Genomic DNA, 24541 nt, shown 5'->3' with positions numbered 1-24541 from the left:
GCAACAAGAAAAGGCTATATAAGTGAATCCAGCAATACATGGGTATGAATAACTTTGCACCATAGATCACCTTTTTATCTTCAAGATATTCGATGTTTGCTGTGTTATATCCATCTCGCTGGCCATGGCTTAAGACCCTAAAACGACGGACACCAACTGTATCAACAACTGAGCGCCCATCAGGAAAAAACTTTACGTCCCTGATCTCTAATATACAGCCATGATCTGCAAATCTGAAATGACAGAAGGGCATAAAAGTGGAAGTCATCAACAAGCGTTTATACACATCAGGACAAATACTGGGCCTAATGCACCACTTTTTATTTGAAAGAGGTCCTTGCCTAGGTGACAACACATTTTTGCTTATGCACATCAGCCACACAACCCCCACCCTTTCTGCCTTCTTCCCTCAGAGGTCCAGGGCAGCAGCACCTTCAGAGCCTAAGTATTTAGGGGAGGTAGAGAAGGGACAGGAAAACTAAATGAAGCATGTTTCATGCTGTGAGTTGCCAGCTGCTAGGGGCAAATTTACCTGCTTTGCAGAGAAAACAAGATGGGTAAAGATACCATAAGGAAGTCAAGAAACTGAGAAACAAATGCAGGGCTGGGAGGGCAATCCCCCTACTCTGAGGTGTAAGCAGAGGATTACAGGCTTTAGAAGGAAAAGGTTTCTACACAGCAAGACTCTTCCTTGCACTTGTATCCTTTACGTTAACAACAAAATAAAAAAACCACCCTCTTTATAAAAGCACAATTGTATCTGTTAGATTTAGTCAGCACAGGTTTCCACTGCATCCTCAAAAACCTGTTGCATGTTTCTTTCACTTAATTTATCAGGCTTTTACCTACTCTGCACCCGTGCTTTAGTTATTTCGTTAAAGAAGCTGATCCCACAGCCGTTCGTCACCGTGACAGCTGATCTGCCAACGTTTGCAGCCTCGTACCTCAGCTTACTGCTAACCAGGAGAACGCACTGAATCTAGCCTGATCTCAAGATAACAAATCCCTACGGGGTCCAATACGTGTTTCATCAGGGAAATGCTTGTCATATCAGGGCTTGGCCATTTGTGACTCTGGAGCAATGAGGAGAAGTGACATTTCTGGGAAAGGACTCCTGCTTCTACTCTGCTAGAATTCATGGTTTGGGGAGGAAAAAAGCTGACTGCTGTGAACAACCCTTCTCTCCTGGCCACTGCACTATGCAAACAAGAGGAGTACAGCTGCACACCACTAAGCCCCATGCACTCGACTGCTGAGATTACAGGAAGTGAATTTTTTACAGCAAAATCAGCCTAAGCACTATTTAAAACAGCTCTATGGACTAAATGGGCTAAAAAACAGAGGAAGGTAATGAACTGAACATGCCCTGTCACCCTGTCTTTCAAGGGAGGCACGAATCTCAGCCTTCCATACCCGTGTCTTAGCAGATGAGGCAAAACAAGTTTCTCTACTTTTTTATTCCCATCTGATTTCGCAATTTTGAGTAAACAAAATAATTTCTTTACTTGTGTAAGAAGCTACAACAGCCTGCCAGGTGACTACAGATGAAGGCTTCCTGCGCTTCAGTGTTTTTGGTTTAACTGAAAGTTACCATGCTTAAAGTGTTTAATTATTCCAATAGCTCAAAACAGACAGGGCATACTAAGCATATCCAACCATACTGGCTGCCTTTTAAAACACCCTTTGTGGCACTACCAAATAAATATGTTTGCATGTTTTTAGGATTGTAATGCCTTGGACCTCTGCATTAGACCTGACTCCAAGTAAATCTGACATCACTGATGTCGTAGGGTCATTTTTTTTTTCCTCACAAGTATTTGCTTGTATTCAGCTGAAAGCTGAAGCATCTCCTATGTTCTTACTGCCACCTTCATGCTCTGATCCAGGAGTAGGAAAGATAAAAGAAGCCAACAAACTTGACAAGGAAAGGCTGCCAAACCTGGATATGACTGCCCTTCCCTCTGCTCCTGCCTTGATCACCTCCTAAAATGCTGCTCCTGAGGACACTTAATGTGTTTTTAAGGGTTCCCACACTGGCAGTTCTGCGTTACTCTCTTGAAGTCAAGAACTACCTACTCTTATCCTGTAAAACAAATCTCTCTTAAGACCACCTTATTTTTTTTCCAGCTTATCCTCTTCCCCCCAAAAAAAAACTATTACCTATAAAGGGCTTAAAAACTGAAGGTTTTCCTCTAGACTTTTACCTAATGATTAGTATTTAGCCTCTACATAAGGAGCTGGAAACCTACCAGTATCAGAATTCACCAAAAAAGAATTAAAGGTAGGATCATATAGAAAGACAACGTAACCCACTCACTGCAGAGTTTAGACATTGCAACACAGCAGTAAAGACAAACATCGAAAGGCAATGTTCAGCAGCAAAAAAGGCTTCTCAGTCAAGGGTATACTTTGTCTCATTCAAATGATTCTGCCTATGCAGGAAAGCTGTGCAAGGCTTGGATTTGTTTGGTGTTGTTTGTTTGTTTTTCACTGAGCAGACAGAGGAGCAACCTCATCCAGACTCAGCTTTCACTAAAACAGACAGGCTAGAAAGCTTTCCAAACACATACACAATTCAGTGCTATTTTTGGAGCCTGTAGTAGCAGGATGAGTCGTATTCTTGCTATCCATGCAACAGGGGAGCAATAAAAAAAACACATTTTTTGTGTCCAAAAGAATGTTTGATATGCTAAGCTAAAAAGCCACCAACGTCTGTAATGGTTTGTACAGGACTGGAAGGAACTACAGGGAGACAAGTATACTGTGCTGCAGTACCCCATCAGCGTGACAACACTGCAACAAAGGACATTCTAGCTCTTCTCCTTACCCTTTTAATTCGTCAGCTAAGCACATGCCAAACTGTTTGGTACCAGTCTCCATGCATCTTCTTATCATTAGGCGATAACGAGGTTCAAAGACATGAAGTGGGCAAGGGATGGTAGGGAAGGCCATGGTGCATACGAAGATGGGAACATCTTTATTCAAACTGTAAGATAATTGTTTTAAAAAGTTCAATTTTCTCCTGGGCACAGCTATATACAGCATAAAGCCTTAATACAACACTGGTTCCGGTGGTTTCCTTAGACTCATTCTTTGAAAACGCGTATCTGGTTGTGGTTTGTCACATTCACCAAACAAACTTTCTGTTGATGCATTAAGGAAACAATCCATCTAATCTACTTTTATAGAGGAGAAGTCAGGAAATAATAGCCAGTTTCCCAAAAGTGTACATACAGATGCATTACCTAAAATAACACATTTAAAGATTTTTGGTCGTGACCATGTATAGTAATACAGTATCTAAGAACTAATCGCATTCAAAGCAAGGTGCTGGAGAATTCCAAAGCTCGGTAAAGCCCTTTAAGTTTGAAGGCTGCTAATCCCCATATTATTTTTTTAAGGCTTAATTGCATGTTTTGTTTTTGTTTTTAGTTGAGTTGTAGGGTAAGACACTGCACATCACTGACATAGCTATGAATCTTTGAACTTCTCCTGACCTGAAGCATAACACATTTATAATTAGGCTTCTACTGCCAGCCAAGCCCCATTATAACTTGCAAAGCTGATATTATAATGATTCAGAGAAATAAAGCAATTATCTTTATTTTAAGAATAATGTTGTGCCTCTCTACCATACAAGCTTATTAGTTCTGTTTATCTGCAACAACCATGTCAAAAATAAGAAATGTGGCAGGTTCATTTTTACAAATTCATTAATCTTGTGCACTGTAATAAGCAAACAAAAAGTTTCCTCAGCAATTTAGATAAAAACACATTTTCATAACAGCAATCAGCAGTAAGAGAGCCTACTTTGATAATTCCTTCATTTCTTCCTCATAAACTTTCTTCCTTTCAGATAATTCCTCTGGCAAGTAACGGACTATCAGTTCTTCTGTAAGGACGGTCTTTTTGTAAGTTCTGCTCGCCAGAAACTGCAAAAAAGTCAACTTTTAAGTCTGATTACGAGAAGTCAGGTAACATCTCTTCCACCCAACTCACCCCCTTTCCTGAGGGGAAACAGCACATTAGCTCTTGATTGTACAGGCTATTCCACATATCCAGCTTTTGGGCATCAGAACTTCCACTTTTGGGTACGTGGCTCACTCTAGCACCCATTAATTTTACCCCCATGCCCTGCTTTTGACAGAATTTGTACCACTACCAAGAGAAGGAAGTTCTTCCTTACTTCTGCAGAAGGTACACATATTCCTTTTACACAAGTCTGCCAGGTTACTGCTACCCAAGACACTACGATACATACTATGTCTACTGGTGCACAAGTTTTGACCAAGGAGGGCTCAACTGTTAGCAGAGATACAGACCGGAGAGGTGGTAGGAGCAAGGCTACAGCTGGGACTCCTCAGGCACCAGCCTGACACGATGCAGGGTGTCTCTGTTCCCTTAAGCACCAGCAAATCCCACTTTTTTTCCCCCAACAGGAACAATGAAATATATCCTGGAGCAAATGAGGTCCGTGCACAGCTTGATGCTGTGGGTACTACTGCGCTCTTCTGTAAGTAGGGCACAGAAAACCCCCACATACATACTTTGTGAAGAACATGGTATTGTACTTCCTTCGTTAAGTGGGGCAAAGACATACTTACTTCTGACAGCTTTTCTTTGCAGAGTGGGCAATGTGGATTATGGTCAAGGCAACGCTCAAGGCATTTGAGGCAAAAGGTGTGTCCACAGGGAGTGGTAACAGGTTCATAGAACAACCTGCACACGAAAACATGGAACAAAAATCTAAGCTGCCAACATAAACAATACAGATTCCGAACGGTGGAAACGAGTGACTAGACCTCGCCATCTCATCCTTTCCTGCTTTTGTATAAATCATAGGTGACATTTTTCTCCAATGACATAAAGAGGTTTTCATTTTTAGAAGAGGTAAACAAAGTTGGTGCCTAACGAAGATTGCGTCTGTAACAATTCATTAGATGCAAGTTTAAGGAAAAAGGAATGAAGCAATGATTTAGGTATTCTTTGGCTGGTTTCCCTTCTGACTGACACTGTGAAAACATTTTTCAGAAGCTAGAAAGGCTTTCAGGTCTTAATCACAGGTCAGCATAGCCATACCTCATGCAGAGGGAACACTCAAAGTCCGACGCATCAACAAGAGTTGTTGGTATCTCGCTTGAAGCGATGACAGTGTTTTCCGGTAAAACCTCTGCATCTAGAAGTTAAGATGATAATTACAGTGAATATTTCAGTATTACTGCAACTTCAAATACTAAGTTATTTTTCCATAAACTAATTTCTCTCTTTATTTGAAACAAAGCTTCCAAAAAGAAAACATATTTTCCATTTAGGTTTTAGACTTTCTGGCAGGAAATTTTTTTGGAGAGCAGAGGATGATGTCTATGGCCAGAGAAAGCATTTTAGAGCTGAATACCCATGATTTGCTTCTCCAAAAATGGTTGTTTTTTCAAAGCCTAGTTTTTAAAATATTCTGCTATTGCTTTCCCACCACCACCACCACCACTCCCACATCAGCCTGGCCAGATGTTTTTAAGCATGTTAAGTCCAGAATTTAATTTGTTTACACACAGTTAAACTATTTCATCAGTGTTTATTATAGATGTCTCAGCAGGGGTAATTTTTCTTACCAGTATAAAGAGGCTTACACTCTGCTGGACTACCCTGCTGCGGAAATCCCACATTTCAGGCAGCTTCAAATTTAAGGACTACTGGAGTTACCTGAGCTAATGCAGCACTGGCAAACAGAAAACACAAAAAATTCTGCCCATCCTGTTTCTTGAAGTCGGTGTGTATCGCTGCAGTTAACACACCTGAAGTACACAGGCCTCAAACTCCACAGCAGTATTTAAGCTCAAGAGGTATCAGCTTCAGCTTAGGTTTCTGATGACATCAATACAAGAAGTTTCTGCAACTTTTTACAGCCCACATCTTTGTTGCTCAGCAAGAGTTGCAACAGAGCTGCAAATACTACCTCCGTGTCCTTTTTATTAACCAAACTTTTGACTGTGGAAAAAAAAATGCTCAGCTTTTTATGTTAAGTTAAAACACTGGGATGTTTTGTTAAAGGATAACTTATGCTCAGCATCTGGTTTATCTCGAGCACAGACAGGATGGGGGAGAGGGCACTAGCGTGGCCTACAAAGGAAAACAGCGTTATCTTTAACCTACATCTTCCATGTTGGCCTTTAGTAACAGCAAGAACCTGTGTCACTCTGCAAATAGTAGCACAGCATCAGGATCTAGCACAGACCAGAAATTAATGGCCATGGGTAAAATGCAATCTCTGGCCTTTGCTGTGAAGATAGAGGAGTGTCAGGTTTCACAATCTATTTACCGAGTCTGCAGTTCACAGAAAAGTACAGTGTTTTTCCCTTAACACCACCACGATCAGAAACTGGCTGTAAATCGGTAATTTGCAGAGGTGGTAGGCAAACAGCAGCACTTGAAGACTTGAGATATTTCAAGGCATCTTGGTCAAGGAGGTATGTTTTTTTTATTTCTTCTAAGGGGAAAAATGCACACTAATGCGGTGGAATTTTGAAAGCCCCTTTAAACCAATTATTTCACTGCTCGGTGCAATATATTTCCTTCAGCTTTTTTTTTCCCCAGAGTACTAAAAACACTTCAGAGGTCTTTGTTGGAAGCCTGAGAAGCATACCAACTGTAAGCACAGCTATCAAGTGACAGAAAACTGGGTGGGCTTCTTATCCTTCAAAGGGCTTCTTTGTTTGCTCGGAAAATTTCATGTAAAGTTGCATGTGACTCTTTCTGATGCCAATTAAAGATTAATTTCTAGGCTTACTGTATCTTTCCTGCCTATAGAAAGACAATGAAATGCACCTATACCTCTGAGACCTAGAAAACTGAAACGCTGCCAGCAACACAAAGACTAAACTGTTAGTGGATTACACGTTAGAAATGCCCTTTTTGAGAAAGAAAAATGCATTGTTCACTGAATGAATTGAAAACTGCTCTGGAATAATGTAAACAGTATTTGAACTTCAGTGCCTTTTACATCTTAAACTCTACATGCTCTAAAAAGACAGGAATGGCTGAGTAACACTGTTAGAGCAGAAAGGAACATACTAGAAAGTATTATTCCAATTCATATAAGAAATGTTTCATTTACACCTACAAAATGGAGAGGAAACAATAGTTTATCATTTTTAAGCATATGCAAAAGAAATCCCCTTTCTAAGCCACAGCACAAACCTTTTTTAGGGATCTTATTGGGGACATCCAAGCTTTGTAAATCCCTCACATCACCGGACAGCTTTCTTTTTAAGCCAGCCCCAGGTAAACTGGAGAGAATAGCTCCCAAAGATTTCTTGTTGTCTTCAAAATAGCGATCCAGTACATTATGAGCAACGGGAGAATCAGTGCTTCTAAATACATCAGATTCTTGGGACGGGTTTTTTGTTAACCTGAACACAGTATCCTAAAAAAATAATTAAGAACAGTTATATACAGCATGAGACACGCTTAGTTTTATGATTATTGAGTTACATACATCAGTAAGAGATTAGTGTCACTCTACTGAGCATAGGAAGGGACGAAGGTCCGTATCAAACAAGGCCACTCTCAAGTTGCATTAAATGAGGACACTTCTCTATGGCTCCCATCTCTACAAACTGTATTCCTATTATATTAAAATCTCAAGTGCATAAAAGACATAGAGGGAGAAAAAACAGAATTGATTTTCACGGGAAAGTACCACATTATTATGTGAAGGAAGCGTTGCATTCTTTTATTTTTCTGAGGAACTACGTCCCAGCAACAGGTACAACAGTAGCCAAAGAGAACAGGCTTACCATGAAATAAGTGCCTACAACGACAACGTCACACAGACCAGACAGATCCTTATGTTACTTTTGGTATTTATAGGATGAATACTTTTTACTTTACCTTTGAGGACCCAGCAATAGAGCTATCTTCAGCAGCTGACTGCGTGTTTATGCTATTCAAAAATGCAGGTTTCAATCTCGTATGGGATGTTCGACTAGAGAAAGGTGCTGTTAGACTATCATGCACATTTTCAAAGGCTGGGAAAAACATCTCACACATTATCTAGTCGATTAGAGAGAAGAAAAAGAAGAACAATAAAAATAATTAATTTACGTTGTGTAAACACAGGTAAACATGCTCTGGAGCTCCTGAACATCAAGAGGCTTGCAACAACTAGATCTTGCATTCCCTGATGACCACAGGAAACTCGTGTGGCAGTCCCCACCACAACCATAGTCACATCCCAAGGTCCTCTCCTCCCCAGGAACTCTGTGTCCACCTCCCTCCCCGAAGGTCTCTGCTCCCCATGAGCAATTAGGGTGGCAGCCAGTTGCGTCCTGCCCCTGCTGCTGTCCCTCTCCACTCTGACCCTCAGACCCCTGCCTCCAGAAACCTTCAAACCATGTTTTTCTATCAAACTCAGTTAATATAGATGTCTGAGTTCTCCTCATTCTCTGTATCCAGCATGTCACTGCTCTACCCTCAAGCAGCTTTCACCCTGAGCTAGAAGCTACGGAGAGCCTGCTCCCCCTCTCACTGGTCCCCACCAACCACTTTGTTGAAACCCCATTTCTTTTTTGAAAAAGCTGCCTGTATGAACTGTAACAGAGAACCTGACTGGGGTCAATGAGCAGTGTCCCCTTTATGGGGTGTTATACAAACTCCTACAGAGACCATCGTTTATTTTTCTTTCCACCAGGACAGGAGCTGCCCTTCTCAACCCCCTGCCATTTCCCACACGAAGAGGTTTTCTGATGGGCACTAAAATTAGGAGCTTTGAGCCTACAAAATCCAGATGTACTCAAATCCTGCTGAAATACTGAGAGCACCATCTATAAAGAACAGTGGCCCAGCCTAGAAATTTGCAATGGAATCCTCAAATACACAATCCCTGTGATGGAGGCACCACCACAGAGCAGTGTGATAGCCAAGAAGCACATTTGATACCTTTTGGGCTTCTTTCTTCATTGAGCTCCATTCAGGATTTAAGGCAACGCAGTAGAGAAATTCCTTCAATGCTTCCTCAGTCCTTTCCAATCCAGAAAGAGCTTTTGCTTTCACATAATGGCCCTGTTCACACAAAGAAAACATACAAACCCAAGGTCATTTCCAAGATGGCAGCAAGACACCAACACACAAACTTGGCCATTCACTCCATTCTGACAATGAAGAACCAGATGTTATCTTGATACCAATCTCTTCAATCTGTGTGACTGAAGGAAAGCCATTCCCTTCTGCTGAAGGTGTCCCCAGGATCCCACAGCTGTGTCACCCCCAGGCAAAGACACCGCTCCTTTCCTCAGCAGAGGATCTGATGCAGAGGGAGGAGCCGTGTCTGTCTCCCCAGGGACTGAGACTAGCACATATCCTACAGGGCTCCCAAACCCTGGAGAAGGGTTTCCACACACCAGAGCACTCTGAACAGTAACAAAGCTACACAAGAAAAGCAGTGGCATGGTGCAGGCTGGCCATGGCACTGGACAGAGCAAAACAATTTCAGGTGTAGGACACTCACTTCTTGCTGGGTGTCTTGCCAGGGGAAAAAGAATTGTTCTATTTTATTTGGGTGGAAAACACCACAATATTATGAGCTTTGGGCAGCTTGCCAGTGCTTAACCTGAAATCTTTTAGTCCATCCTACCTCTTCAAGTCATAGAGTGACACACTTATGGCCAACAGGTATGATAGTAAGCCTGGGGACAAGTCCTACTTTGCTTGTTACTGGCGAGAGAGCAATGTCTGACCTCTGAATTTTTCCCTGTGGGTATCAATTTGCAGTTCAAATCTGACTTATGGAAATCATTTCCTTAAAGACGGAGAGAAACTAAACGTGTATGTAAACATTTGTGTCCAGGTTCCTAGATAGAAGCATGTTCTGCAAACTCCAGCCCACCTCTGATTTACACAATTGTCTTTAGGCTGTGTCTCTTGGACTGGTCAGATAAGCAGATGTATTTTTCTGTTCTTCACCCTAATGCCAAAAGATCCAGTACCATATAATCTTCCCCAGCAGGTACACTTCCTTTCACCCTTCCAGTACAGCTCTTCAAGCTGAGGCCCGTTACAATCTTTACCTTTACACTGTCAGAAAGATAAGAACGAAGCTTGTAGCAAAAGAAAGTAGCAGGCACTTTGTAGGACAGGCTAATTACCATACATCATTTGGTGAACTGAACAAGCAGTCTCAGTATGCAGCAACTTCTCAAGACAAGGACTGAGTTTCCCAAAACACAGCAAAGCAGCAGCCTATTTATTCCAGCAACCAGAAAGCACATTTCCCAATAGGAGGCTGGGTCAAAGGAGCACTTGGAGCCTGACCTGATTCCCAAGAAATGCCCTTTGGCTTCTGGGGACTGGGATACAGTTAGCATGCTGGAGGCACGATCTGCAGATCTGCATTTTTTTCTGAACACAGTAAGAAGAGAGCTACTGCAGGGGCCTGACCCTGATGGTTTTATTTTGAGACTTGCACAGCCTCTGGAAGACCTTTCTGAGGAGCTCCTAACAATCCCAACATCTCAGATAAGTTTACTCAACTGCCCTGGAGAGGCTACAAGGCAGTTTGGTGTCTTCCTTCAGGGCTGCAAGAACAATTTCCTTGTCAATGCTGCAAAATGAGGGCTAATCGGGGCTGTCTGTGGAAGAAATATCTCAAGATCCAACACCAGAAGTTACACCGAGGAACAACAGACCTCTGCACTTATGAGACTACCACTGCCACCTTGCCTCTCCTATTTTCACATTGTCATGGGAAGCACCAGATTTGTAGGGCAAGATCTGGCCAGGATCTCAAGCAGTCTCAGGAAGGGCTTCTGTTTCTATCTCCCACTTGCAAAGCACAACTGGAAACTTCTCCCCCACAGAGCCCAAGACTTTCACATTAACTGAAATGAAACAAACTGGTCTATTGCCCTACTTACTGCAATGGACCCAAGAGCTTCAGGAACTCAGTGAGCCATTAAATTTGAGTTAGCAATAAGCTAAAACGTTCTGGTGGTGAATGCTCACCTCCCAGGAGCTGCTCTCAGAATGTTTTTTTTTTTATTGTGGATTTTTTAATTTATTTTTTGCTACTCAACACATTTGAGCTACTTTCTGCCACTGGATGGTTGAAAAGTCACGAGATACAAAACAAAGCAGAATTCCTGGATAACGTTAATTCTGGATCACCAAAGCTTCTGTGGAAATTCTGACACATGCATACGCAAGCAAAATGTATCTGTGGTACTGCTGGTATGCCATGATGACAAATTTCATTTTTGATTAGCATTCTTTGGAGATGCGATTAACGAAATCTTTATCCGCCTACGACTGACATACATCAAATTTCCATGGATTCAAGGCAAACAGACAAGACACTTCAAGAAAACATTTGAATGTGCTTCATTCAACTCCCTCCACACAGAAACTCCATCAGCACTGCCTGAGATGGGATCCCTGACTTGACAAGAAGTGATCCGAGATAGAATGTCAAATTTTAAAGAGCAAAATTGGAGGTGGGGGGGAGATTTTGATCTGCCTTCAAATAGAAAATGCTTTAATAGGTGACAAAACAGATATCCTTGGAAGACAAGTGCCTAACTTGTCAGAAACTAGATGCTTCATATGGCACTTGTCTCACCCTGCATCCCACCCAGCTCGAACAGAGAGCTAGCTGCAGCTCCTCTGCTGAGGCTGGCCACCAGGAGGTTCATGCAACACCTTCTCAGTCTTCGTAAGGCCAAGGAGAAACCAAGGCCCACGTACGATCCTTCCCTACCTCCTCACGGCACGCTCCCTCCAAGCCCAGTGGCTTTACCTGGCCAAACCTGTGCTGCAGTTCTGTCAGCGATGGGTGAGGGACTGGAGGCGTCAGCCTAGGTGGGGCGAGCTGTTGGACACCCAGCCTACCCTCAGGCGACAGGCGGTGACTACAGGCACCACGTGCTTCTCCATTCCTCCCACAACACCGCTTCTGACACTTGCTTCACACTGTCTGCAACCATTGCTCCTTGCAGCACCTCATTCAGTATGAAAAAAAAAACTCCCACCCTACTAAGGTTCACTATGACACAAAGGTGGGAATCAGATGTATGAATGCTGAGTACCGAAGGAAAAAAGGCAAGGAAATCCTGAAATATGATCTAGGATACTCCTCAAAAAACATGGTGGCCAGGCAGCTTGCAAAGCCCGGGGCACACCACCCCAAAGGGATGGGTGATTCCCTGTCACTGGTGACTTGTGGACCTGATTCTGCTGCCAAGCCACAGCACAAGCTCAAACAGATCAATGAGCACCAGTACAAACAAATTCACGTCACCGGCTGCCCATCACAGAAACCCCACGCTAAGGACCTTCCACTGACTCGTCCTATGAAGGGCTTCGCTTTCAGTACATTTCCAGCCCTGATAAGGCCACGATGCTCCACCAACAACCTCAGCAGTGCCAACCCCACCACGAAGGGAAGCCCTGAGAACAAGCATCTTGTTCTCTGCAGCATGCAAGCGCCGTACCGCAGGCCAGTGGGGCTTGTTTCGGCAGAGGACGTCCGCGTCGTGGAGAGCTTGCTGGTAGTTTTTCATTGACGTACAGAGTTCTGCTCGCTGTGCTATCAGTGAACACTTGCAAGGAGCTGCAAGACAAAAAAAAAAAAAAAAAAGGTTACAAGAAGGTTAAAAGAAGCACTAGCATGTGTTAAACGCGGTAACCTAATTTCAGCCAAAGTAACCTAAAAAGCACAATTGCACAATCATTTATACTCCCCTGTAATGAATGGAAAAAAGGTAATTCTTTCCTAAAATATATTCCCCTCAGCTTGGAGCAACCTCTGCATTTTATCTAGCAGAACAGATTTCATAATCACACATAAGATGTCACCTGCTCCCTCCCTCACCTTGCTTACATGATGTTGAAGCAAGGGGGGGAAAAAAAAGCATCACGTTTTTCTCCCTCCAGCGTGGTTTTGGTGGAAAGAAAAAACTATGTGCAGAAATCACCAAGGCAGAACTTTATCTACAACAAATCCCAGAAGCCATTCATTAAAAAAAATGAATGCAGCTGACGAATTTCATATGCTTGCCACCAGTTCACCTTGCCATCCTCACAGCGGGCAAACCTCCTGGTGATCAGACATTCATGAACTGTTTTCAGCTTGCACAGATTAGAAGCATCTCAGGTCCTTTCCTATGATCCCTATAACACATTTTAAGACGGAAATCTAGTTCCAGCATAAAGTTTCAGAGAAGTACAGAGAAATTGAGGCTGATCCACGTCCAGTTTGTTCATGCAAACCTGCAGACAGCATGCTCTGCCTGATCATCAAGGTCATCAACAGGGTATTAAACCACATCAGCCCCCTTGCCATCACCTCACAATGAAGCTTCACCACATGAAGCTTGGGCACACACAGAAGTGACTACAGACATACAGTAAGCGTGTAACTGGTACTAGTGCCACTGCTCACGAGGTTCAAGCGACTCTCCAGAAGGGTTAGCTCACCACCACCCTAAAATCCCCTCCCTTCCCTGGAGATTGCACTATCGCTCGTGCAGCAAACCAGGTCCGCGTGGTTGCGCAGTGAACCAGACCAAGGAATCAATTGACTGAAAGCTAATGCAATGAAAACAAATAAATAAAAAGGTTTAAGAGGATCACTTTCCCCTCAACTGATTCACTGTGCAGCCACACAAACGCGAGCGCCAGGACACGGGATGAGAAAGAAAGCAAGCAAGCAGCAAGGACTGCTGCCTTTTCTGGCTGTCGCAGGGAGTGATGCCAGGTTTGCTAATTGCAGGGTGACAGACCAGGGCTGGTGCTGCCCCACAGACAGCAAAGGCTGCAGACTACAGCTAAAACAGCTCTATAAAAGCTCGTTCACATCGTGTTTTCTCAGCTGTTGGCTTTTTTTTTCTTTTAATATTATGCATGCAGACTGCTGCAGCGATCCGCGCTTCTACAGGATAATTCTGAAGACGACTGCAAATTGAATTAGATTGAAAACAATTAGCCTAATACCTTCAGAAGCCAGCTCTTTGCTTTCTGCCGCTCCACAGATGCTCAAATACACGATTATCCAATTTAGTTATCATTTAATAGTCTGTGTCTTCTGATTGTATTAAATCCAGATGCGTACCCCGCCTGTGTTTCCATCACTGCATCTGCTGCGTGGCATTTGTGCCAAGTGCACTGACGGGGGTAGATGGTAGGGCTCCATCAGCTAGCGTTGGGTGGGGTATTTTTTGGCACCACAGAGGGAAAGGAAGCTTTGCGAGATTATTGGGCAGGCAAACTAGTTTCCTGCTTCTGTTCACTACTGCAGTGCTGACATTTCAGCCGTGCTGACATTTCCTCATGTTTTTCGGTGGACAATTCAGAGTATTTCATGCATTCGGCAGACTCGGAGAACGGCTTCATCAGTTCTTCCATGGGATCTTGCCTCAATTGCCAAAGTTTGTGTTTTAAACAAAAAAAGCCACTGCAGAGCACAAGGGTGTCGCAAAGGCTGCAAGTCTTGCTGAAAGCAAAGTTCACAGGCTCCCAAAACACGAAGGGAAAATACCAAAAAAAAAAAAAACAAAAACTAAGCCAGACCAGAAAAAGCAACGTGTACCAGGGCTCGTTCCTGCACTGACAAAGCCTCCATCAGAAAGCGTAAGGTGCGGCCCGTTTTAATGAATAACTGGCCAGGAATGTTTAGCTAACTGAGCAGGAGAGAAAGGGAACGGGGGGAACAAGTTTCCAGCTTCGCTCAAGGAACAGGATTTATGAGAATACAGCATAACAGGTTTTCTAGAGGGAGGCTAGGCAGCCAGACGAGACTCAGCAGCTGGAGCGCTGCCCAGCCTCCTTCATTCAAGTTCACCCCACTCGGAGGCGAGGCAGCGATGCCCGCCGGCATGTCCCGTCACCGGCACGGGGCTAAGGGCCAGCCCACAAGGCCTGGGGGGGTCTTCCAGCACCCATCCACTGGAGCAAGCAGGGTGATAGCAGGGCTGGGCCACGCGTGGTCTGCAAACCACGAGCTAACAGCTATGGGAACCGTATTAGGTGATAAAAGGCACTGTGAGGCAGGAAAACTAAAACAAACAAACAACACCACAAAAATCCAAACAAAACAACGCTGGGCTATGTGATTTGCCAAGGTTAGATGGATTGAGGCATCCTTTTCTGGATCAGTATAACTGGCACCAAGAAGAGCTGTCCCAGCTGGCTGATGCCAACTTAGCTGCAGGTAGGTGTGGAAGCGGAAAGAAAGAGCAAGTACCTGGGTATAGCTCAAATAATGGCTTGGATTCTGTCAATCCTCTAAATTGAGTTGTTTCACTCTCATATTTGTTGGGGGAAAAATATTAAGTCAGAGGAGGTAGATTGAGAAGGCTGGAGGACATGCAGAGTTTGTGAGCGCTGCTAGATGTTGAAATACTACAAAAAGTGTCAAGTTTATTTAAAACAAAGCCACGAAGTCACACAACAACCAGTACCCATTCTTTCTGATGGAGGTTAAGGAATATTAAAGAATAAAAGATTTCTCCTATGAAATGACTCCGTATCTCAGGCCAAATTAAAAAGGCCAAGCGCAGAAAACGTTACTGTTTCCACAATACCAACAGATGGCATTTCCTGAATCAAAGTCTTCTGGGAGCCTGCAGCTGCACAGCAAAATTTATGTTCTTGTCAGCATCGTGTATCCACCGCTGAGGCTCCCAGGATCTGTGGCTCCGGGCAGCCAGGACACAGTCTTCCTAGGAGCCACAGGTCCTGGGAACCTTCTCAAGTGGCATCCTCCTTCCCAGCCTTTATCCTACAGCATGAGATGATGCCTGAGCACCACCCAGCACCGAGGGGCTCGGTGGCTCTGCGCATCCTGGACCCGCTTTGGGACAGCCAAATATTACCAGCACAGAGCGTGCTTGCCAGCTTGTTCAAACACACGCAACAGACAGCTCAGATTTTCCAAAAACGTTAGCTTTCTACCCCTCTTTGTGAATTCAGCCTCAGCTCCGCTCACACCACCTTTGCACTCATTTGCAGATGTCTGCTAGATTGCGCTTCTACTTACGCAGCAGCTAACACCCAAAATTACTTTTCCAGATATGCTCACGCCTTCGTGTTTTAAAAATACTACACTGGTTGAGTTCAGGAGTCTGGCATTGAAGAACATCGCTCCCCAAAACCTCCGTGTGCTAAAAAGAAAGCGAGAGCAATTAAGAGTTCTCCAAACAGGACGTGGATGATAAGAGGTTTTCTGCAATAAACTGCTCCTGAGATTTCTTCCTCATTTTGGGAATGCAACACAGAAAAAAAATATATATATAGTTGAAAGTTGCTAGAACTCCCTAATCTTTCTTATCTGACATTTCTTCCTAGAAGAGTGTTTCATTCAAATCTACTTCAGTCCTAAGCATGTTTCCTAAGCACATGAGCAAAACTGAAAAAGTGTCATTACAAAAACCTCCGAGTTTCTCTAGCAAGAGTCAACCCGTACAGGACTTTATGGGAAAAGCTTTCCCACATTTTACCGTAACTCCAACCACTGGAGAGAGGAAGAAATTTGCCTTGCTCTCGTGTTACGCATTCAGTTCAGAACAATTTGGTAGCGAAAGCTTTTTCATAAGCTTTAAAAATAATACAGAACATCTATTTTCATTTCAATTCCAAATTAGTAGTATGTATTAATTAACTGAGTAACAATCTCGTTTTTCTCCTCCAGACTTCATGCAAGCATGAGTCTGCTCAAAAAACCCAAAACAGCGTGTGGGGGTGTGTTGTCTGGTTGGGGAACAAAGGCAGGAGCACACTTTATGAGATAATTAACAGAAGCAGCAAAGACACTCGGGGCATTCAAATAAAACTTCAGTCTACAACAAAGATGAAAAACAAGTTCAGCTCCCCAGAAATGAAGAGGGATGACGAGCATGATGCAATCAGCAAACCCACGGTTTCTCACTTATCAGCCCACATTAAACGGATTACATAAAGGCTTTCTGAACCTCATGGCTTTTCCTCCTTGCATTTATATCACTGTCAGTCTTCTAGCACGTGGAAGCAAACTCAGACCCTGGAGAAAGCACGCAAGAAGTTGTAACAAAGGGAGAATGCAGAGGTGGGAGCTCCCTTCTCCACCAGCTCGTTCTTGCAGCCAGGCACACTTCAGCTGGTTTGGAAGTGGGCACTTGCTAACAGCACCGTGCAGGCACACAGCTGATGGCCTGGACAGGCATGGGGGCTTCAGCAGTGTCCCTTTATAAAGGGCACAAGTTACCGTGTGCAGTTTTGGGTGACAAAATACAAGATGGACATAAAAATACTCGAGAGTGTCCAAAGGAGGGCTATGAAGATGGTGAAGGGTCTGGAGGGGAAGACGTATGAGGAGCAGTGAGGTCCCTTTGTGTGCTCAGCCCCGAGCAGAGCAGGCTGAGGGGAGGCCTCATGGCGGCCTGCAGCTCCCTCATGAGGGAAGCGGAGGGGCAGGCGCTGAGCTCTGCTCTCTGGGGACAGCGACAGGACCTGAGGGGACGGCATGGAGCTGGGACAGGGGAGGGGCAGGCTGGGGGTTAGGGAAAGGGTCTGCACCCAGAGGGGGGTCGGGCACTGGGACAGGCTGCCCAGGGCAGTGGGCACAGCACCGAGCCTGACAGAGTTCAAAAAGCATTTGGACAGCACTCTCAGACATGGGGTCTGTTTTTTGGGTGGTCCTATGTGGAGCCAGGAGTTGGGCTCAGTGGCCCTTGTGGGTCCCTTCCAACTTGGAATATCCTGTGATTAAAGAAAAAGCTGAGTCCAAATAGGACAGCTATCAGTAGTTCCCATGCAGCCAGAATACGACCCTGTATAGGACCAGATAAAGTGACCCCAGGCCCTCCCCAGCCCTAACTCAGATCTATCTCCAAGATTATACAACTCGGCAGACTAAGACCATTCCCTTCCCTAAGCTTTCTGTCATGCAGAAGCAGCACGCTACCTCACAGCACGATTGTGCCACAAACACCTATTCCCACCACACAAGCAATGCTGCCAGACGGTCAGCAAATGAGTTTACAAGCTGCAAGACTGCTGCGAGAAGCAGAGGCATGGGTACTGTGCTCCTCCACTCACAGCAGGTGCCACACAGCTGCTCTAGCACTGGGTTTACCTGTCACAAGCAGCCTTCTTCCACATTCACACTGCCCAGAGCTTGCATAATAAAAATACATAACCTCTTCCTTCAGGTTCTGTCTGTCATACAGTTCTATTTTTTAATCTTCCTACAGATATCAAGTTATTTGCCTTCATAGCTGTAAGGCATATGACTAACACTGTTTGAGAAGGTAACTACCTGCAGTGAATGGAGGTGTGCATTACACATTTCCAAATGCCACCCCAAATCAAAATCTTCCCTCTTCACCTACACAGGGACTAGAAAACATGACATATGAGGAGGGGCTGAGAGAACTGGGGCTGTTTAGTCTGGAGAAAAGGCTGAATGAAGACCTCATCGCTCTCTACAGCTACCTGAACGGAGGTTGCAGTGAGGACAGTGTCACCTTCTCAAGGGACAAGTGACAGAATGTAAGGAAATGGTCTCAAGCTGCACCAGGGGAGGTTCAGACTGGGTATCAAGATAAATTTCTTCACAGAGAGGGTTGTCAGGCACTGGAGCAGGTTGTCCTGGGAAGTGGTGGAGACATCATCCCTGGAGGCATTAAAGAGAGGTACATGGCACTAAGGAACATGGTCCTGTGGGGGAACTCAAGAGGTCAGGCTGATGGTTGGACTTGGTGATCTTGAAGGTCTTTTCCAACCCGGATGATTTTATGATTCTGTTGTACACTTGGAGTGCCTGAATTACAGCCACTACTTCACCAGCAGCATTGAAGCTACAACCCTGTCCCTTTCCTCACAAAAATACAGGAAGCATCCACACACTTTCTTCCTTGCCCTGGAGCATGCTTACCTAGATAGCTTCTGGTTTGGGGGAATGGGAGACATCAAGACACTCCCTTGTATTATCACTTTGACTGAAGAGCATGGGTGACAGATCAGCTAGGCTATTCTGAAGAACATATAAATTTTACACTGAATTAACTTTTCTCTGGACCTCGGTTCTTTGTCTTCTCCTGTTGAGAACACCCTCCAGAAAAAGAAAGGCCCAGACATAAAAACATAGATTTTTTTATATGCTTGACAAAATGCTTCGGATTCCCAGTGGTTTTATTTTGGGCTCAGTGAGTAAGTTCTCAACAAGGAAGCTCTGTATATTATTTAAAGCTGGACTGTCATCACCACTCAGCACAGCTAATCACTCCTCCCCTCATTACTCAAGAGAAACACTGGAAGAGAAGCTGTAAGCTGCCTGGAAGAAGCGCTGCCATAAAGAAGGTACAGCTAACTTCATGCCCAGACTTTCAGATTGTCCCTCTAGCTTAATGAAGCAGAAGCGTGTCAGACCAATTACATTAACCTACGGCTTCGTTTGCATTCCCACAAGCGTAAAGCCAAGGAGAACCTTGCGTACAAACCGACTGCAGTGGTGAATTTCATGGTATAGCACAAGTCCTCAATTCAAGAAAGTCCCAGCATACAGCTAAATTAACAGATTACATTATCCACACCTCCTATAAAAATCCTAATCCTTCCACATTTTTGCTAGATGCACTCCACTCTTTCCCACTTTTGATTGCTTGAATCAACACCTTCTCGCCGCAGTTTCCACTCTACCCTTTGGACATTCGAGCACTGCCTCAGGTGACGTACCCCAACTCCATCTGTGGCTGCTTAGCATTAGTATAATAAAACTACTGAGCACACAAATGTGACTCATTTTCAATGTTTGCTAGCTCTCACAGCATTCAGTTTGGGGTTCAGGTAAGGTTTCCTAACAAAGCCCTTTCTTGGAGAGGATAGCAGCCTCAGAACTGAAGTACCCTCTCAAATAGCAGGTACAAAACAGGATGATAGCAGATTAAAGTAGAAATACAACAAGCAAACATAACACAACACAAACCCAAGAGGTCAAACCCTTAACCGATCTTCAAAACACTCAAGTGAGTGCCAAACACCCCATACAAATGGGCAGCTGTGCGAGGTGCACACGAGCCCGTGATTGCAGAGACTCCAGACACTCCTTGTGCCTCTCTGCCAAGCGAGGCCAGACAATTACGTCTGCCACGATCACAGAGAGCAAGATCGATTTACAGCGAGATATGCTGTCATAACAGGACCTCACAGGTGATTACCTAGTTGCCCTTTTAGCCACCATCAGTATAAAAACTGCATTTCTACCAGCTGCTTTTCGAGTCTCTGTAACCTTCTCTTTGTCCAGTTGAAGCTTATTTCAGCCTAGAATTGCTGATGCTCTGCAAGTTGCAAAAAGGACCTTCTTGTTTCTCAGTTACTATCCTGCTGCTTTTGTCCTCAGAGCAGATCATGTAACACACCTGTATAAGAGAAGAGGAGTGGTGAAATATCCTACTCATTTTCAGATTAGGAAGCCCAAGTCAGTTCCATACCCATCTTCTTCCGAAAGAAGACGACACCTTTATTTTGAACAGTAGAAGGAAAAGAGAATATGCTGCTTGAAGAGACTTGAGCAACCCTAGAGAGTGAATGTTTACACGTGAGAAAGTTTCAAGAATTTCGGAAGCAGCTCAATTATGTATAAGAAATTACATCTAGGTAACATACACAGGGGGCAGGAGGGAAGAAGCTATCCTGAATAGTACAATAGGTTACACAAGCAACATTAACTACTTCAACCTGGAGAAGAGGAGGCTGAGGGGAGACCTCATCGCAGTCTACAACTTCCTCGTAAGGGGGTGTCGAGAGGCAGGAGACCTTTTCTCCATTAACACCAGCGACAGGACCCGCGGGAACGGGGTTAAGCTGAGGCAGGGGAAATTTAGGCTTGACATCAGGAGGGGGTTCTTCACAGAGAGGGTGGTTGCACACTGAACAGGCTCCCCAGGGAAGTGGTCACTGCACCGAGCCTGACTGAATTTAAGAAGAGATTGGACTGTGCGCTTAGTCACATGGTCTGAACTTTTGGGTAGACCTGTGCGGTGTCAAGAGTTGGACTTGATGATCCTTAAGGGTCCCTTCCAACTCAGGATATTCTATGATTCTATGATTCTACTTAAAAAATAAACCTCAAAAACTGTCTAGGGTACTGCACCATGCCTCCTTCCCTTGGTGGCCACCATGGACGTGCTCCTGTTCACCACGCCAGCTCTCACGTTGCCCCTGGTCCTGCAAAGCCCCTGCCTTCCTGCAGGCCCTCTGCAAGCAGACAGCGCTGTCAGAGATCCAGCAACGGGATCTAAGCTTTAAGCTGTGAGCTCTTTGCAAATCAAGGGTAACATGAGCTGCTGCTCCCAAGCACTTCACACATTTCCAGCAGTGTCATACATGAAGCATTCACTACTATTTTTCAAGCACTACCTCATTTAAAAAAAGAGAGGGGAGGGGGAGCCTGCAAAATATTTTCAGCTTCAAAATAACATCCACCCTATTCAACAATTTCCAGGTAATCTCAGTGCCTACTTTTCCACATTTTTGTGCCCATGTAAAACAGAAAAAACAGGTTTGGGCGACACACTTAATTTAGGCAGATTTTACAAAAGGATGGTAGAGGTTTTTTTAGCACGGATCCTCCAAGAAGAAAGCATCTACTATCTTTTGCAGCATGTAATTTCAGAAAGACTACCTCTCATTCTTCATTTTGAAGTCATCCCTCCCTTCAGTAGCTATAAAATTAGATATTCTTTGATAAATTATTAAAACGACTGAACTATTTGCCATTCCAAGAGTCATGACAGTCATCTTCCAGCTCCCCCACTTTGTGTTTGTTTCTTTTATATAATGGCTGGTAGAAAGTCGAGAGGCTTATTTCTTTACCACTGGAAATCAGCAGTGTTCCCAAGACACTGTGAGGAAGGAAGATTTGGTCAACCTATTTTTTTAACTACATCTGAGAGACAGCTGACCTTATCCTTGATAGCAGCCTTCTAGAAATAGTGCAGCGACAAGAAAAGACTATTAAAGCACAGTAACACACAACTCAAATATATGGTCTGCAAATGATCTCTAGCTGTTTTCTTTGAACAACGAATGCTTCTTCAGTGCAAGCACATCACTAAGGAGCACAGGTCTTAAGAAGGCAGTGACGGAATAATAGAACATGTCCTATCGCATCGGTCATCTTTATAAAGATTTTTAGTGTGGCCTTCTACAAACACTTCAGCAGCTTCCCCTGGCAGAGAGGAGACTCTGTAGTTTCTTTGCCTCTTTTCGCTCACAACCAAGACAGCAAATCCTTCACCCACCCCTCCTGCAATGTGGCAGCACCAGGAAGCTGCCCCGGACCACGGAAAGGAGGCTGCACCATCTCTTTTCCACCCCTATCTGAAAAAAAAAAAAAAAAAAAACCAACAACAAAAAAAACACACACTTCAGAAGCAGGCTTAGAAGGCAAACACCCCAGCAAATCATTTCTGGAACACGACAACACACTTGCCCAAAGCCTTCTTACTCATCGCTGTAATCACTCAGCCCAGCTCCAGGAATGCTCTGCTCTCGGCTCACCCACGCCGTGCTCCCCGTGAAGCAGTATTCCCCCACAACTCCGCTTTTATCCAGCAGGAAAACCCAAGGCAGCTGTTCTTGAATCAACGTGCACCGGAGCGTCGCTTTAAAATAAGAGAGCCTGTAGCTGTAACAGGTGAGAGCCAGTATAGGAGGTCAAGAGGTGCAGCAAGACACGCTTATTTTTCAATTTACAGCACAGATGCTTTTACCTCCTCCCTCCCATTTAACAGTTACTGATGTAAAACCATTGCCAGCCTGATAAATCAGACCAAACCAGGGGCACAGATGTGAGCTCTGTTAACAGACCCTGCCCCTGGCTTGCAAAGGGGCAACCTGACATTGGCCCAGCACGCTGGAAGAGACACACTCTTCTACAGCGAGCAAAGTTTGGGCTCCAAAACCTGTGCTTTGTTAACCTATTTTAAGTCTCAAAGCCGATGACAGTGAAAATGCATCCTCTGTACTGATGTGGAACTATAGGGAGGAGGGATGGAAAGCCAAAAACACCTCTGACTTGCCCATGTACCTACACCAGCAGCATAGCACAACTGATCTTGTATGCAAAGACATCGTCGTGAACAGCTGCACATACAGACCAGAGGAGATGCGATGGGACAAGGCCAGGTCGCTTTGCGGGTGCTCTACCCCGATGTCCCCATGGAGGTGAAGCACACCAGGGTTGGGGAGTGGGCACTGGCGCTGAGCAGCTGTCCAAAAAGGCTGTATCTGCTGGAGAGCAGGCACGGTTTGGCTCGGGACGTCGTCCTCACATGCCTGGTTCTCCCTTTATGGCTCTCTCTGCTGCCTCCCAGCCTGTCGTTCCCCCCCCGTAATTGAATTCTTACCAAGGGAGAATTCAGCAGGCGCTAGATAAATTTCCATGAATGGCTTTACCACAAAACAAATTAGTGCTGAGTGGCCACATGAAGTTTCCTTGTGGATCGGGCCAATTTCTGGTGAACCTCCACTGGGATGAGAAGGGCGAAACGTCTCTCCGCTGAGGTTGAACCCAGAGAGGCAGCGCCTCCTCCACCCACCGAAGCCCAGGAAAGTGCCCACATTTTGTTTCTTATCGTGTCCTACAGCCTGGGACAGCACACTGCCCTCCACCCCTGAGATATTAAGGTGGACTCCCTGGGGGGATTAAAAACGAAAGTGCTGGGCAGTCTGAGCATCTGTGTGCATGGGAGATCCCCCCCAGGAGAATCCGGCTCTGCTGAAGCTGGTGCAGGAGGCTGGAGCCGCCACAGGCTCCGAGCAGGCGTTTTTTCAGGCTTATTTACAGGAAAGGCATGGGATGCTAATAGGCTGCCTCAGTAGAAGAAAGGCGCAGAGGATCGGCAGCTGAAGGAATGAGTCACCGCTACCCAAATCCCCTTACGGTCTCTCTGTTTGTTTGCTTACTAGCATGCTCTCACCCTGAGAAGAACGCGGCCTCCTTCAGATCTGTGCTGAGTCTAATTTTAAAGCCAACAGACTAGCACAAAATGTGCAACGAGCTCCCGCCTGGCCTGCACGAGACGGCCCATTTCTTGGTAAATACCGCTCCCCGAGATTGAGCCGCCTCGCCGCCTCTCTCCTCCAGCCAGCCCTGTAAAGGTGTACCCGTTACCTGGGAAAAGCCCCGTTCCTTATCTCCCCATTAAGCAACAGCCACCTGCTACCTCAAACCGGGATTCGCTTCCTACAAGAACGAAAACCACGCGCTCAAAAGCGCATCCTCAAAGTACCTGTTAATTTGCCATCAAGATCTAGCCTCCCTCCACTTGAAGGGTCTGTAGGCTTGCGTACCACAAAACAGACATACTGTCCCCAGACACAGCCCCGTGTAAGCCCATAGAGTCAGAGGACAAGGGAGAAGAGGAGGGTGGCAGGGAGGAAACCCAGCTCTGGTACCCCTGCCTCATTTCCCTGGGGAGCAGCCAGCACACCGGGCAGTGCCCAAGCAGCAGCGCTCGCTACATGGCACGGAGCTTGGCACCAGGGCGATCCAGCTGGAAACCAATGCTTCCTT

The 24541-nt window shown here is 45.0% G+C and overlaps 1 protein-coding gene across 2 annotated transcripts in view; it reads right to left on the bottom strand.

Annotated features, from left to right (window-relative positions):
* LONRF2 (LON peptidase N-terminal domain and ring finger 2) overlaps positions 1-24541 on the bottom strand; it is a 34268-nt gene that overhangs the window by 6294 nt on the left and 3433 nt on the right. Inside the window, exons 2-10 of one of the 2 annotated variants that reach the window (XM_068680613.1) lie at positions 12480-12598; positions 8935-9057; positions 7888-8049; positions 7195-7420; positions 5080-5176; positions 4605-4719; positions 3811-3932; positions 2828-2986; positions 71-233 (exon numbers count right to left, since the gene is read on the bottom strand). In XM_068680613.1, the coding sequence (XP_068536714.1) occupies positions 71-233; positions 2828-2986; positions 3811-3932; positions 4605-4719; positions 5080-5176; positions 7195-7420; positions 7888-8049; positions 8935-9057; positions 12480-12598 (1286 nt within the window). The remainder of the gene's footprint in view (positions 1-70; positions 234-2827; positions 2987-3810; positions 3933-4604; positions 4720-5079; positions 5177-7194; positions 7421-7887; positions 8050-8934; positions 9058-12479; positions 12599-24541) is intronic. The other variant, XR_011096044.1, reaches the window with a different exon arrangement.

The sequence above is a fragment of the Anas acuta genome, chromosome 1 (genome assembly GCF_963932015.1).
Source record: "Anas acuta chromosome 1, bAnaAcu1.1, whole genome shotgun sequence".
NCBI lineage: Eukaryota > Metazoa > Chordata > Aves > Anseriformes > Anatidae > Anas > Anas acuta.
This window is presented reverse-complemented; position numbering and strand designations above follow the sequence as displayed.